Here is a 14853-nt window from a genome sequence, read left to right as displayed (position 1 = left end):
CCGCCTCGACGGGAAGTGCTTGAGCTCCCCCTGCGGTCTTCGGCGATCGTTCTTAAAGCACCTACTCCCCTCCACAACCGGCAGAGGGCGCCAGCGCTGTATTCGATGTTACAGGTTTTGCGCCTCTTTTGCATCTCATTAGCTAAAATTTTCAGACCTCCGTATCATTTTCATTCATTCAATAAATATTTATTATTGAATTCTTACTTGCTACCCAGTACTGTAGTAGGTACTGGGAAACAACAATCAATAAGACTGTAGATAAGGTCTCTGCCCTTCTAAGTCTTAGGTTTCTATGTACTGAAGGCAAGGAACAAATCACTTCAGAAAGTGATAGGGGTGTGAAGAAAATTAAGATGGTGTAATATAGCGCATATGGAGGTATACGTTAGATAGTGACATTATGGAAGGGCTTCCTAAAAGTTCACATTTTAGTTGATGAGAGAGGAGTGTTCCAGGCAGAGAATGACAAGTGCAAAGGCTTTCTTCCTTTCACCATATATGAAACAATGGCAGAAATCTTCCAAAATGGTTTCCACCAATTCGGCCGTTACGGTTTTCGCTTGTCTAGCTTCCCCAATCCAAACGGTCTCTAGCTACACTACCAATATGGCGAGAATCCTGACTTTCCCCACACCCTCCTCTCCTACTCTCCTTTCCCTTCGCCTCCGCCCGCAGGGGAATTGCTTGCCCTTACTTGTCATGGCGACTGTCCAGCTTTGTGCCAGGAGCCTCGCGAGGGTTGCTGGGATTGGGATTTTCCCCTCCCACGTGCTCCGGACTGGCGCTAAAAGTTTTGAGCTCTTCAAAAGTCCAGAGCCACCATCCTGGCCGCAGGTGGCCGCTGATCTCCAGGGTCATCTAACGTCCGACCTCGGAGCGTGCATCCCAGGACGGTGACACCCTCCCCTGAGCTTCGGGTAAGCCCTTGACTGAGACTGATGAGTCCTCTATGAGTCACGGGCTCTTGGCTCCTTGTCTTTTCAGTTCAGGGGGATAAAGAGCTGGGGGGCTGTAACTGGGGGGTTAACGACTGGCGGCAGGGAGGGCGAGGGTCTTGGCTAGCGGCACCAACAGGAATGCAATGTTAGGAGGCCCGAGTGTAGATGATTGGGATGTTAAGACCAGCCGAACTCGAAGCTGAACACTTGGGCGGGGGAGTGGGGCTTTGGGGAACCTTAAGCCGGCCTAAGGGGTTCTTCCCCACCACCACTAACTACATCCCAGGGTGTGTGAAATAAGATGCACAAAGCATCAGGGTCTGGGACTTTCGGATCCCGAAACTTAGGGGATTCATGGCTCAGGATTTTAGAACGTGCAGCATCCCAGTGGAACCTCAGCCTCCATTCCGAAGTGGTTCGGGGTGATCCGGAAAGTCCAAGCTGCTAAGGTCCCATAACTTCCGGACCTTTGTCCTTCCTGGAGTAATCTTTCCCACTGGCTCTCAGCTCCGCTAGATGTAGAAAATCCGGTTAGAGGCTGTCCGTCGTGGAAGGGGGGCGTGCTAAACGAGAGTTTTGCCCGCGAAGCCCTGCAGAACTAGCCGGGCCTCAGAGGCCCTGTTATTGTTTGGCTCTACATTTACATTTCTACCACTGTGGGAGCATTTCCGGTTTCTTTTTTTCGGAGCAGCCCACTAGTCACCCGACGTGAGGGAAGTAGAAAGAGAAAAGATCTTTTATACTGGTTCCCATTATTTGTGAAAGGAGGCTTCTAACACCTCTACTTTTTCCCCCCTCCTAGCCTGGTTAGTTACCGCTTTTGGAAAGGAAGAGGTATTCGTTTTGATGCAAACCTCAATCCCTCCCTCCCTTTGAATGGTGTGCTCCATCCCGATCGACCGCTAGCCAGCGGACGCTACCATTGCGTGGACGGTTTGGGGTTTCTTGTTTTGTTTGTTTTTTAGCGTCAGACTAAAAATACCCAGGGGCAGACCCTGGGTATTTCGAGAATGGATACATTTGAGAATTAAACGATAGAAGACTAACGATGGGTCGTTTTTGCGGCGGAGAGACAACTTCTGTATCTGGCTTTGGGCTGAACCATTCCCTTCTCGGACGCAGAGTGAACGTCGTGAAGCGGAAGGGGCGGGGCTTGGAGGGGCGGGGCCGAGGTCTTCGAAGTTGCGCTCGCGTCTCGGCTGGTTTTGCCGGCGGGAGGCGGCGGAGCAGCCTTGGAGTTCTACCCGTACCAATTCTCCCCGCATCTTCGTTATTTAGGGCGCGGTTATCTACCATGCACCTGCTACGAACGTGACACTGCGCGGTACTTACGTTCTTTTTTCTATGTTAGGGGTAGCATTTACAGCCACCGCCTTTATTTTTATTTGTGTCACCGTGGATTTGTTTTGCCTGTTGGAGAACTTATAAATGGAATCATACAGTTTGTGCTCCTTTGTGTCAGGCTTCTTTCCGTCTGTAAAATTCACCCATTTTATTGCATGTATCAGCGTATCAATACTCTGTTTCTTTATATTTTAGTATATTCCAGTGAATAAATAAACCTTTGATTGTTTATCCTCCTTTTGATGGCCTTTCAGTGGCTTCCCATTTAAGATTATTTTGAATAAAGCTGCTATTAACATTCTTAAAATTATTTTTGTAAAGTTCTAGTTATTCAGAGTGGTTGTACTGTTTTATACTCCCACCAGCAAGATAGATCCTGTCTCAGGATTTGGTTTGTCAGGCTTTCTAATGTGGCATATCAATGTGGTTTTTAGTTTGCAATTCTCTGTTAAGTGTGTTCCAACAGTTTGCATGTGCTTACTGGCCATTTCTGTGTCAGATATAAAGAGACTCTTCAAGTGTTTTCCCCATTTTAAAGACTGGTTCATTTGCTTTTTGTGTCCTTGAGGTGTTGGAATCATTTGTATATTCTGGATAGGACTAATGTGTATCCTTTGTCAGATACATGTGTTTTCTCCTGACCTCTTGCTTGTCTAACAACTCTTACAAGGAGCAAAAGTTTCATTTTTCTTTTCAGTGGTTGCTTTGACCAGTTTAGGAGATTTTACCCCAAGGTCATGAAGATATTTTTTTATAGTTTCTCATATATTTTCTTTCTAGTTTTAGATTTAACACTTAAGTCTGTGAGCCATAATTTATTAGTCAAGAAATAATTTTTTTCATGCTGTGAGTTCAAGGTTTTATTTTTTCTTATGGATAGCCAGTTCTAGCTCCACTTGTTAAACAGCCTTTCTTTCCCCACTGAATTGCTTTAATTGGAGTGCTTGGTCTATTTACATTTAATGCAATTATTGGTAGCATTTGGGTCTGAGTGCTATTTCCTATCTGTCTCCTTCGTTCTTCAATTCAAAAAGTTGAGAAAGAAACAATACCAATCTCACATAAACTCAGAATAGAAAGGCAGTAACATTGCCCAACTCATTTTATAAGGCCAGCCTAATGCTGTTAATATATACATAACAGTTGGAAAAGAAGAAATAAAATGGCTTTATTCACAGATGGTATGACTGTATATACCAAAAGTCCTAATAGAAAATTTATTTTCACACTATGAGAACAAGTGAAAGCTAAAACTAAAGGCAAGTTGCAATTTTCAAAGGCAATATGCATACATTGCATTTTTATATAATAGCAACCTTGAATCTAAACTCAAAAACATGGCATGTGTTAAATCATGTCTGAGTCTTTGCAACCCCATGGACTGTAGCCCACCAGGCTCCTCTGTCCATGGGTTTTGTTCCAAGCAAGGATACTACAGTGGGTTGCCATTTCCTTTTCCAAAGGATCTTCCTGACCCAGGGATTGAACCTGTGTCTCTTGCATTGGCAGGCGGATTCTTTACCACTGAGCCCCCTGGGAAGCCATGGTGAAAAATATGGCATACTCGCATAAATTTAACAAAAAATTGACAAGAACTCTATATGCTGCTGCTGCTGCTAAGTCACTTCAGTCGTGTTCGACTCTGTGTGACCCCATAGACGGAAGCCCACCAGGCTCCCCCATCCCTGGGATTCTCCAGGCAAGAACACTGGAGTGGGTTGCCATTTCCTTCTCCAATGTGTGAAAGTGAAAAGTGAAAGTGAAGTCGCTCAGTCGTGTCCGACTCTTAGCGACCCCACGGACTGCAGCCTACCAGGCTCCTCCATCCGTGGGATTTTCTAGGCAAGAGTACTGGAGTGGCTTGCCATTGCCTTCTCCGAGAACTCTATATAGAAAACTACAAAATACTGCTGAGAGAATTTGAGGAAATTTCAGCATATTCATGAATTGGAACACTCAATGGTGTTAAGGTGTCAGTACTCTTCAGAAAGATTTAACTCAATGATTTTAAAAAGTGGAGAAACTGACAAGCTGATTCTGAAACAAAACATTTGGTACAAGTTGGAGCCCTTAAAATACCTGATTTCAAGATTACTGTAAAGCTACAGTAGGACTTGGTTGTACAACAGAAACTAACACAACATTGTAAAGCAATTATACTCCAATATATGTATGGTCAGTTGTGTCCCAACTCTTTGCGACTCTATGGGCTGGAGCCTGCCAGGCTCCTCTGTCCACAACATTTTCCAGGCAAGACTCAAGTGGGTTGCCATTTCCTCCAAGGGATCTTCCCAGCCCATGGACTGAACCTATATTTCTTGTGTCTCCTGCATTGACAGGCAGATTTTTTACCCCTGCTGTCACCTGGGAAGCCCCAGTACTCCGATAATAAAACTTAAAAAAATAATAAAGTTACAGTAGAAGAACAATCAACGAAGAGTCTGGGAAAAGACACATAAATGTCGTCAAATGATTTTCTGTGAAGGTACCAGAGTGAATCAGTAAGGAGAGGAAAGTCTCAACAAATGGTGCTGAAACTACTGGAGCAGAAAAATGAATTTTGGCCCCCACCTCTCAATATACACAACAGTAAATTTGACATGGTCAATAAACCTACACATAAAACTTTTAGAAGAGAACACAGTATCTTTGTCTTGGTATGGGTAGGTTACAGACAGAGCTTTATCAAAGTTTGTCAGATTTTGTGATCAAAATAGTATGATACCATTTCAACCTATGTAAGTTTCACCTCAAAAACACTTGTGGGGTTGTGGGGAGTGACTAGAGGTATAGGTGAGACGATAAAGGCAAAGTGCTTGATTATTCTTGAAGCTGAGTGATGGGTACTTGGGAGGACATTATTCTGTTTACTTTTTTTAATCTGATTAAAATATCCGTAATTTCTTTTTTTTCTCTCGGTATTTTGATTTTGGAAAAGTACAGAATACAAGAGTAACATAACACATTGCCACCAAATAATTTTTAACAACATTTTGTCTTATTTTTGTCCCTATTTTATTTTAATTACACAAGTAATGTATAGATACCAGCTTTAAAATTTTTTTCTTTGTTAATAAAGCTAAAACCAGGAATTCCCTGGCTATTTCACTTCCAGGGCCCAGGTTCAATCCCAGGTTGGGGAACTAAGATCCCATAAGCTTCAAGACACAGCCAAAGGGGGAAGAAAAACTAAAACCCCTTTGACTCTACTACCCCCAATACATCTCCTTTCCCTGAGAACATCATCACTATTAAAGATTTTGTGAATTTGTGGTCTTCTTGCCTTTCATACTTTTATAGACATATATTTATAAGCAATAAATAATCATTTTATGTGTTTGATTTCCACAGACTAAATTACTGTGTTTTGTTTTTTCTTGCAAATCATATGTTCACCCAGTATGTTTCTGAACTGTAACAAGTTACATATACACATAAAATTCATTTCCCTAAACCACGGTAATGAATACATTGCATTTCATTTACCTATTCCTTATTGATGGATACCAAGGTTGTTTCTTGTCACCGGCCGCTAGGAACAACATTGTCATGAACATTTTTGTGCAAGACTCCTTCTATTGCCCCCTTGCAATCATTTTTCTAGGACGTCCACCAAGAAACGGTTTTGCTAAGTAGTAAGAGGTATGGTTTTCAGTTTTACCAGATGCTCCCTTATTTCTTTCCAGAATCAATTTTTTTCAATTACACAGCTTCCAGCCAACAAAGTTTTTCTTTTTTTTTTTTCAAACATCGGGCCCTGCGAGAAGCCAGAGCATCATTATTTAGAGCTTGGGTGTGGCTTCAGACAGCCTGTGTTCAAATCCCTGGCCCTGGCCCTGGAGAGCTTTCTGAGCCTGGGTAATTCCTTTAACCTTGTTCCCTCCTCTGATGATAGTACCTACCTTACTTGCTTTTTGAGAGGATTACTGAGATAAGCCACTGAAAGCAGTGGATCCTGTAAGGTCTATATAAACAGCAGCCATTGTTAGGATAGTGATGGGCCTGCCTCTCCTTTAACTGCCTTCCCGGGATGGGGAGGGGGGCTACTTTGGAAAGGCTCCGCCTCCCCAGCCATCTGGTTCAGCCTCTGACAATTTAGTATCATGACCTCCTGATGTTCACACCTGCGGGAAGTAACTGCTCTGAAGAGGTTCCTAAGAGAAAATGGGAATTCAGTTGCTACCAAGGACTGAGAGAGGGAGACCTCCTAGGTCCACAGGGCTGTCCCTCTCCCTGTGGGACTGAGCCCTTGGCCCATCCTCCCAGGACAGCCCCTCCCAACCTGTTTACTGAACACAGTTGCCTGAAGGGGGTGAACTAGCGAAGATCCCAGCAGGACCATAAAAGCCCCACCCCCTCCCAGTCACAAAGCTCTCTCCAGCAATAATATAGAACAAGTAAAATTGGGATAATCATATAAAGAGAAGCGTTTATTGAGCTCTTGCTATGTGCTTTTCTCAACTCTTTATATTTCCCACAATCAGTGGGATACTACTTTATAGCAAAGGACACAGAAGCACAGAGAGGTTCAGCAACCTCCCAAAGTCAAACAGTAGATGGTGGCTCGGGATGCAGGCCTAGCCTGTCTGCCTCCAGAGCCCATGCTCTGCCATATTTGCCCTGGGAGATTTAAGATGAGTGCAGTCATGCACCAAATTTAACTGAGGATACAGCATCAAACCCAGGGTTTTTGACTTCTGCGCCCTATCTCTACATAAACAGCTTCCCTTCCATAAAAGTCTCAAAAGTTATTTTGATCATCCATCTAGGGGAAACCCTGGTCCTTTCCCCCAAGGCAAACGTTTGGCATCCCACTGCTGTCCCCTCTTGCCTTCCTCCAGGCACATTCAGAGCCCATCCCCCATCAGCTTTGGGAGCTATGATAAGTGGCCCTTTGCCAGCCTCTCAGTTGACGGAGTTTCATCAGCTAAAATCTTCTCCTCTAGACTTAACTGATTACGAAAGATAGCTCTGCAGGGTAGTCTGTAATGAAGTAAGCATCTTAATCCTAGACCTTCAAACAGTCAATTTTCATAAAAACTCGTTCACTCACCTATATGTATTGTGGGTGGATCACTTAACCTCTCTAAGACGTTCTCACCTGTCAAGAGGCAGGTGTGGTTAACCAGACAAGTAAGATAACCCAACTCCGGGAGATAGTGAAGGGCAGGGAAACCTGGTGTGCAGCAGTTCATGAAGTCTCAAAGAGTCTGACACAACTTAGCTACTGAACAACAACAACAAGATACCCCACGTGAAACGATTTTGCACACTCTTCATAAGTATGCAGACCCTATATCAACAGAAAAGTGCAGGTGAACCTTTGTGTGTGTGTGTGCTTAGTTGCTCAGTCGTGTCCGACTCTTTGCAACCCCATGGACCATAGCCCGTTAGGCTCCTCTGTCCATGGGGATTCTCAAGGCAAGAATACTGGAGTGGGTTGCCATGCCCTCCTCCAGGGGATCTTCCCAACCCAGGGATTGAACCCAGGTCTCCCACATTGTAGTCAGATTCTTTACCATCTGAGCCGCCAGAGAGGCCCACAAGAGCTGCTTGCTTGGAGGGGGTTGTCACTACCATGGACACAGAAGAAAAGTGTAGTAAACATGGACTTTGATCAGTGGGCATGGTTCTGAGCAAAGCTGATGATAAATTTGGCATCAAGAAAGATGGCATGTTGAAACTATTTGAAAGCTAGCCTGGGAGATGAGATGGTGGTGACAGGGCCCTGGCCCAGGCCACAGCCACCCCCCTGTCCCTCTTGTTCACTTGACTACTCGTAACCAGCTTACAGCCTGGGTACGAGGATTCACTTATTCACTCCAGATATTGAGCCCGACCAGGTACAAGCCATTATACTAGTAACTGGTGAGCAAGACAACTTCCCTACCCTGAAGACATTTATATTCCAATAGAGGAAACAAGCAAAATGAGCAGGGGAAGGTAACATAGTGTAATTACCACAAGAATTAAAATAGGGTGACCTGAATTAAAATAAGGTGACAGGGTTTGGCTGGTTGGCTGTAATGGAGAAGTCTGTGGTAACATCCCTGCTAAGGTGCGACGTTCATGATGAGGTTGGTGAGAAGGAGGTTACCCTGTAGGGATGCAGGGCCCAGGGTCCCCAGTTCAATGAACTGGGAGTGTCCGATGAGCATCAGAAAAGGAAAGTGAAGTTGCTCAATCGTGTCCGACTCTGCGACCCCATGGGCCGTAACCTACCAGGCTCTTCTGTCCATGGGATTTTCCAGGCAAGAGTACTGGAATGGGTTGCTATTTACTTCTCCAGGGGATCTTCCCGACCCAGCGATCGAACCCGGGTCTCCCCCATTGCAGGCAGACGCCCGTCTGAGCCACCAGGGAAGCCAGAAAAGGGAGAGGGATCTAAGAAGTGAGGTCAGAGCGATGGGCAGGGGTTGGGCCTGAGGGATTTGTAAGCCAGGGTGAGGAACCATCCCAAGGGAGCAGGTAGAGGGGTGGGGGCGGAGGAAATGAGCTGAGAGTTACTTCATCCTTATTACTGCAAAGGAGAGCAGAAATAGGTATATACTGAGAAAGGCTTGTGGATTCAGCGGTGGGAAGGTTGGAAGTCCCTCTCTGGTTGCTTTTATCCCTCAAGGAAGTGTGTGGTAAAAGACTGCTGAGGGGTGGGGCAGGCGCCTCCCCTACCCCCCAGCAGATCCTCAGCTTCCCAGTGTGCTGTGGGCGGAGGGGCTCCCTCCTGCCTCCGGGCTGGGTGACCCAGGGTTGGGCGTGTCTCAGGCTGGTTCCTCACTTTTCTCCCTTCAGCGGCCACACAACCTTCCAGGGAGCTACAATGGAAGAGTCGCAGGCAGAACTCAGTGTGGAGCCCCCTCTGAGTCAGGAGACATTTTCCGACTTGTGGAACCTGTGAGTGGAGGTCTGGAGGGAGGGCAGGTTCACTGCTCAGCCTCCAATATCCTTGCCCCACCCCAGTCCCCAGCCCCCTAGTAGAGGCCTGTGAGAAACAAAAGCCAGTCCTGACTTTCTACTCCTTTCTTTCAGACTTCCTGAAAACAACCTTCTGGTAAGGCCTGGCGCACAGGTGGGACCTGGGGGCTGCGGGGCCAGAGGATGGGAACTGGGCCTTCTGACGCGTTCCTCCCGTCTGTAGTCCTCCGAGCTCTCCGCACCCGTGGATGACCTGCTCTCGTACCAAGAAGATGTTGCCAACTGGCTGGATGAATGTCCGAATGAAGCCCCCCAAATGCCAGAGCCTCCTGCCCCAGCTGCCCCACCACCAGCCACCCCGACACCAGCCACCTCCTGGCCCCTGTCGTCCTTTGTCCCCTCCCAGAAGACCTACCCTGGCAATTATGGTTTCCGTCTAGGGTTCCTGCATTCCGGAACAGCCAAGTCTGTAACCTGCACGGTCAGTGGCCCTGGGGAACCAGCTTCCCTATCAGTGCCTGGCCATACAGCCTAGGGGTTCTCAGTACAGAAGTTTTGGGGTTCCACTTCAGCCTTTGGCTTTTTTGCCAGTCTTTTTAGATTTTACCTAGTTAGTTTGTGACCTTTGACTCCATCCCAAGGTTGCATTTTCCCCCTTGACCCTTGGGTTTTCATCCTTCCCATCACATTCTCAGTGTCTGTCATGAGGCCATTTCTCTTTTCCTTTTTTCTTCACTCTCATTCACTCTGTAGCTATTGGAAGTACACTTCTGGGATGTGTACCCCCACCCCCGACCCTGCCATCTCTAGCTACCCTCCCCTCACAGGACAGGGCTTCCAGTCGGTACTTGGTGTTTGTACATTTGACCCTTGGGTACTTGTCCCCTGACCCTCCGTTCATTCTTCCTCCTTCTCCTCCAGTATTCCCCTTCCCTCAACAAGCTGTTCTGCCAGCTGGCCAAGACCTGCCCAGTGCAGCTGTGGGTCGACTCGCTACCCCCGCCGGGCACCCGCGTCCGCGCCATGGCCATCTACAAGAAGTCGGAGCACATGACGGAGGTCGTGAGGCGCTGTCCCCACCATGAGCGCTGCTCTGACTATAGCGATGGTGAGCGGCGGGGACTGTGGATGGGACCGGCCTGGCAGCCGGAGCCCCCAAGCCCCTAATTCCTCCCTGATTGCTCTCAGGTCTGGCCCCTCCTCAGCACCTTATCCGGGTGGAAGGGAATTTACGCGCGGAGTATTTGGACGACCGGAACACCTTTCGACACAGCGTGGTGGTGCCCTATGAGCCCCCCGAGGTCCGGTTTGGCAACTGGGGTCTCCAGGGGGAGGGGACTTGTCCGTGAGCATCCTAGGTGGGAGGGAGGGGGCTTTCTTCTTCTTACTTGACCTCCCACAGCCCTGTGAGGTGTGCAGAGCAGATGGGTTATCGCCATTCCACAGCTGGGGAGCCAGGCTCACAGAGGCTGACATCCTCCTCGGGGCTGGGTAGCCTCACGCCGGGCCTGTGCTCTGTCCCAGATCGACTCTGAGTGCACCACCATCCACTACAACTTCATGTGTAACAGCTCCTGCATGGGGGGCATGAACCGGCGGCCCATCCTCACCATCATCACACTGGAAGACTCTCGGTAGGGACCACACACCACCCTCCACGCTTGCTTGCTCCCTAACCTCTGCCTGCCTGTCCCCGGGGCCCTGCCCCTCACCACATTCTCCCACACTACCAGCCGTTGTTCCCCCTCACTGCATTCCCTTTGTGGACTTCCTCTGCTGCTCCCTCCCTCCTTTCTCCAGCTTCGGGACCTCTCTTGTCGGGGTCTTTTCAATCTGGAGCTTGAGCTCAGGCTCCCCTTGGGATGGGGGTGGTTGGGAGTAGGCGGGGCCTGGTTCACAGGAGAACACAGACAGGGTCCCCCTTCCTGATGGCCTCCTGCTTTCCTCTTCCTGCCCTGGTAGTGGTAACCTGCTGGGACGGAACAGCTTTGAGGTGCGTGTTTGTGCCTGTCCTGGGAGAGACCGCCGCACTGAGGAAGAAAATTTTCGCAAGAAGGGGCAGTCTTGCCCTGAGCCACCCCCTGGGAGCACTAAGCGAGGTGAGCAGGAGGTAGAAGAGGCAGCGAGGGTGCAGTTCTGCCCCCAGTTCACTCTTTTCTCACCTTTCCTTGCCTTTTTCCCAGCACTGCCTACCAGCACCAGCTCCTCTCCACAGCAAAAGAAGAAACCACTGGATGGAGAATACTTCACTCTTCAGGTACCAAGTCTGGGGGAGAGAAAGGTGCAGTCTCTCGCCCCCACTCCATAGGGTTGGATAAGGGAAGAAAAAAATATAAATGTAGCAGATGTGAGGTCAAGCCCATTTTTTCTAGTCATCCTTTCCTCTGTCCATGGCCATGATTCACTGGTGGTGGTGGCTGTGGGGTTTAGTCACTCAGGTGGGTCCGAATTTTGCAACCCTGTGGACTGTAGCCCACCAGGCTTCTTGTCCATGGGATTTCCCAGGCAAGAATACTGGAATGGGTTGCCATTCACTGCTGCAGGGGATCTTCCCCACCCAGGAATGGAACCCATGTCTGCTATATTGGCAGGTGGAATCTTTAACACTGAGCTACTGGGGAAGCCCCTTGGTTCTTGTAGCAACTTTGCCTAATATTTTTGTTCCCTTCCTTCCTTGCCACAGATCCGTGGGCGTAAACGCTTTGAGATGTTCCGAGAGCTGAATGAGGCCTTGGAGCTGATGGATGCTCAGACTGGACGGGAACCAGGGGAAAGCAGGGGTCACTCTAGGTGAGTGATCCAGGTCTTCCCCAGTGCCTGGGCACACACGCACACACATATCTGCTGCTTTCCTGTGTTACAAAGCCATGGTATTCCATTCTGGTCCTGCCTTCAAGGTAAAAGGCAGCTGATACCCTGCCGCTGGGTCCCAACCCTGCCCAGACATTCTTTAGGCTTCTTCCACTTTCCTGCCTCCGGGAGTCCAGGGCATGGTTGTTTCTTTGCCTGTTCTAGCAAACCCTAGACTCTCAGACCTTGGGTCTCAAATAGAGACCTGATAACTATGGGATATCAGGCCTAGGAGTCAGATGCTCAGCCTTCCAAAGTACTAAAGCGTCATTTTGGCCTTGTTACTTCCCCTCCCGGGCTCAGTTTCCTCATGTGTCAACTGGGGTAAGGAAAGATTAAGAGACTTATACCCCCAAGTACCCCAAGGTGCTCAGTCAGCATGTCTGCCCTTGGCTGTGACCATTTTAATGTAAGTTCTCCTTGCTCCCGCCTCAGGCCCTTCGAAGCTTAGGTCCAGGAAGAGGGGCCCAGAGCTTCTCACTCAGATGATGTCATCTCCTCCCCTCCCCTCTCTCCTCACAGCCACCTGAAGTCTAAGAAGGGGCCTTCTCCCTCCTGCCATAAAAAACCAATGCTCAAGAGAGAAGGGCCTGATTCAGACTGATGTCTTCTGCTTCCTGTCACCGGTCGACATCCCCACCCTCATCCCCCGCCCCTTCCCTGGCGATTTTTGAGACTCAGGTGCTTAGACCTCTGCTTGGTGCAGGTGCGCCTTAGAAACCCCCTGGGATTCTTTGTCTGCTCAGCCTGCGGCTCTGCCAAAGAGGCAGACCTGCGCTCATAGTTTTCTGGGGATTTGGGGGGTGCTGGCGCTTTCCAGCTTAGCTTTCAAGGTTTTTACTATGAGCAGCGTTCGGGAGAGGTCAGAAGATGTTCCTGCATGTGAGGAACATCTTATAACCAGCCATACACTGGGTTGGAAAACTCAGTTCTCTGCAATACTAGCCAGGGAAGCTATCTTAAGTTGTTCAATTTTCTCCTGACTTCATTGTTCACATCTATAAAAAACTGATAATCATACCTACCTCACGGGGGGTTTGTTGTGAGGGTTAATGAAATAATGTATGTCTGGCCCCAAAACCATCATTTGATTACATGATGTCTGGAACTTAGTGCCTTTTGTGGGTGCTGGTTCTTTGTCCCCCGGGTGGATGATTTGACAGTTTCTGACTGGATGGCTGGTTAAAGGGAAGACATCTCCAAGTCCCTTCTCTCCTGGCCCTGCCAGATCATAACCCCTTGGTGAACCTCAGTGCCGAAGGGGAAAGCTCACCTTATCCTGGATCCCAGTGGCTTCCATCCCTGCTGTATCTGCCAGTACCTGTTTTATTTCCCCCAAATGCTTCAGCAGATTTCTTCTGTACTCTGCAGGGCACATCTGCATGTGTCACCTACACCCCTCCTCTTCCCTTTTTATATCCCCTTTTTTATATCAATTTCTTATTTTACAATAAAACTTTGCTACCACCTGTGTGTCTTGAGAGATTGGGGCCAGTGCAGGGGTGAATTAAGGGAGTGAGTTTGGGAAACAGCCACCTGAGTCTTCAGGGAGCACTTGTTTTTTTTTTGGTGGGAAGGTGGCGGCAGGCGGCGCCAGTGCCTGGTTTCCTGGAGAACAAAGCCTAGAGACTGGGTCAGTCTGCAGGCTGCATGACAATAAGGGAAGGGGTGCCTCCATTCATAACTTGGGAACCGACTGTCCCCCCTCCCCTCCTGCCAGGGCTGGCACAAGGTCTCTGCTGCTGCTTCTAGGATTGGGCTGCTGCCCCCTCTTCAGCCTCACCAAGGATTACGGGATTTAAATGTCTGATTTAGTAAGCCTGAGCCTCCAGGGTGGCCATCTGCTCCCCAGGAAAGGGGCAGGATACCTGGGGTCTCAAGGGGAAGGACGGTGGGTGCTATGGTGAGGAGAGAGGACCCCTGCCAGCCAGGGTCCCCGGGAAGTGGGGGCGGCTAAGGTGAGGGCTGGGACATGGGACTGGGGCCTTCCCGGCGTCCCCTCACCCGGGCCCCATGCCAGCCAGCTGAATGAATGGAAGCTTTAAACTCTGCCAGGAAAACCTTTCAAAGAGCTTCTTGGGGTAGGGAGGAGAGTCGAGCCTGGGGAGCCCTGCACCCCACTCCACCCGTTCTGTTCCTTAGGGCTGCCAGCTCCCAGGGAGGGGGGCTGGGGGCAGGCTCTCCCCATCACCCCACACTCGCCACTGCTGCCTGAGCCAGCATTGGAAGGATGGCCAGACTGGGGACATGGCTCATCTGCCTCCTCCCTGGGGGCGGAGAGAGCAGAGTAAGGTCCAGAAGGGCTTCTGGGACCACTGTTCCCTCAACCTGGCTTAAGGTCCCCGAGGGAATCCCCAGGCTTACCCTGAGGATCCCAGACAGCTGTGAAGCCACCAGCTCCCTGGCCTCGAAATCACACTTTTTCTTCCTTGCTGGAGAATGCCAAACACTCCCCAGGATACCCAGAACCATCTCTTGTAGAGATCTTTAAGTTTGCCATCTCTCCCCACAAGCCAGGCCCTCGGTAAACCAGAGCACTTGAAACTCATTTCCTCGCCTCGCTCCTGTAGACAGGTCACCTTGAGCCTCTTTCTGACCAGTGTCCTGCACCGCCCTACACTCCACATTTCTGTAGAGTGTGTCCTTAGCTCTTTTTGTTTCTGCTCTACTCCTTCACAAAGCAGAGCCTTTCTGGCTCTGCCAATCCCTTTGTGTTCTGATAGGCTACTGGTCTGAGAATTATTAGTCCTGGGTTTTCAGGCCAGTTCGACAAGCTATGTGACTTCCAATGAGTCCCTGACCTCTC

General features: G+C 49.0%; 1 protein-coding gene across 1 annotated transcript; it reads left to right on the top strand.

The window, feature by feature from the left end:
* Positions 1-769: 769 nt before the first annotated feature.
* Positions 770-13514, top strand: TP53 (tumor protein p53). Its single transcript, XM_055406049.2, has 11 exons — positions 770-920; positions 9075-9176; positions 9312-9333; positions 9421-9678; positions 10119-10305; positions 10386-10498; positions 10722-10831; positions 11160-11296; positions 11381-11454; positions 11881-11987; positions 12570-13514. The coding sequence occupies exons 2-11, from the start codon at positions 9103-9105 to the stop codon at positions 12649-12651; spliced, it is 1164 nt and encodes a 387-aa protein (XP_055262024.1). The 5' UTR covers positions 770-920; positions 9075-9102; the 3' UTR covers positions 12652-13514.
* Positions 13515-14853: the final 1339 nt, after the last annotated feature.

The sequence above is a fragment of the Moschus berezovskii genome, chromosome 20 (assembly GCF_049115385.1).
Source record: "Moschus berezovskii isolate FMDL1 chromosome 20, NW_MosBer_1.0, whole genome shotgun sequence".
Classification (NCBI taxonomy): Eukaryota; Metazoa; Chordata; class Mammalia; order Artiodactyla; family Moschidae; genus Moschus; species Moschus berezovskii.
The sequence above is the reverse complement of the archived record's forward strand: the minus strand, read 5'-3'. Positions and strand labels throughout refer to the sequence as shown.

Excerpts from the sequence above, each read along its gene's own strand:
- TP53 (XM_055406049.2), top strand. The coding sequence starts at position 9,103 with ATGGAAGAGTCGCAGGCAGAACTCAGTGTGGAGCCCCCTCTGAGTCAG. Across the intron at positions 9,679-10,118 it reads CCAAGTCTGTAACCTGCACG|TATTCCCCTTCCCTCAACAA; the intron begins GTCAGTGGCCCT and ends CTTCTCCTCCAG. Across the intron at positions 10,832-11,159 it reads ATCACACTGGAAGACTCTCG|TGGTAACCTGCTGGGACGGA; the intron begins GTAGGGACCACA and ends CTGCCCTGGTAG.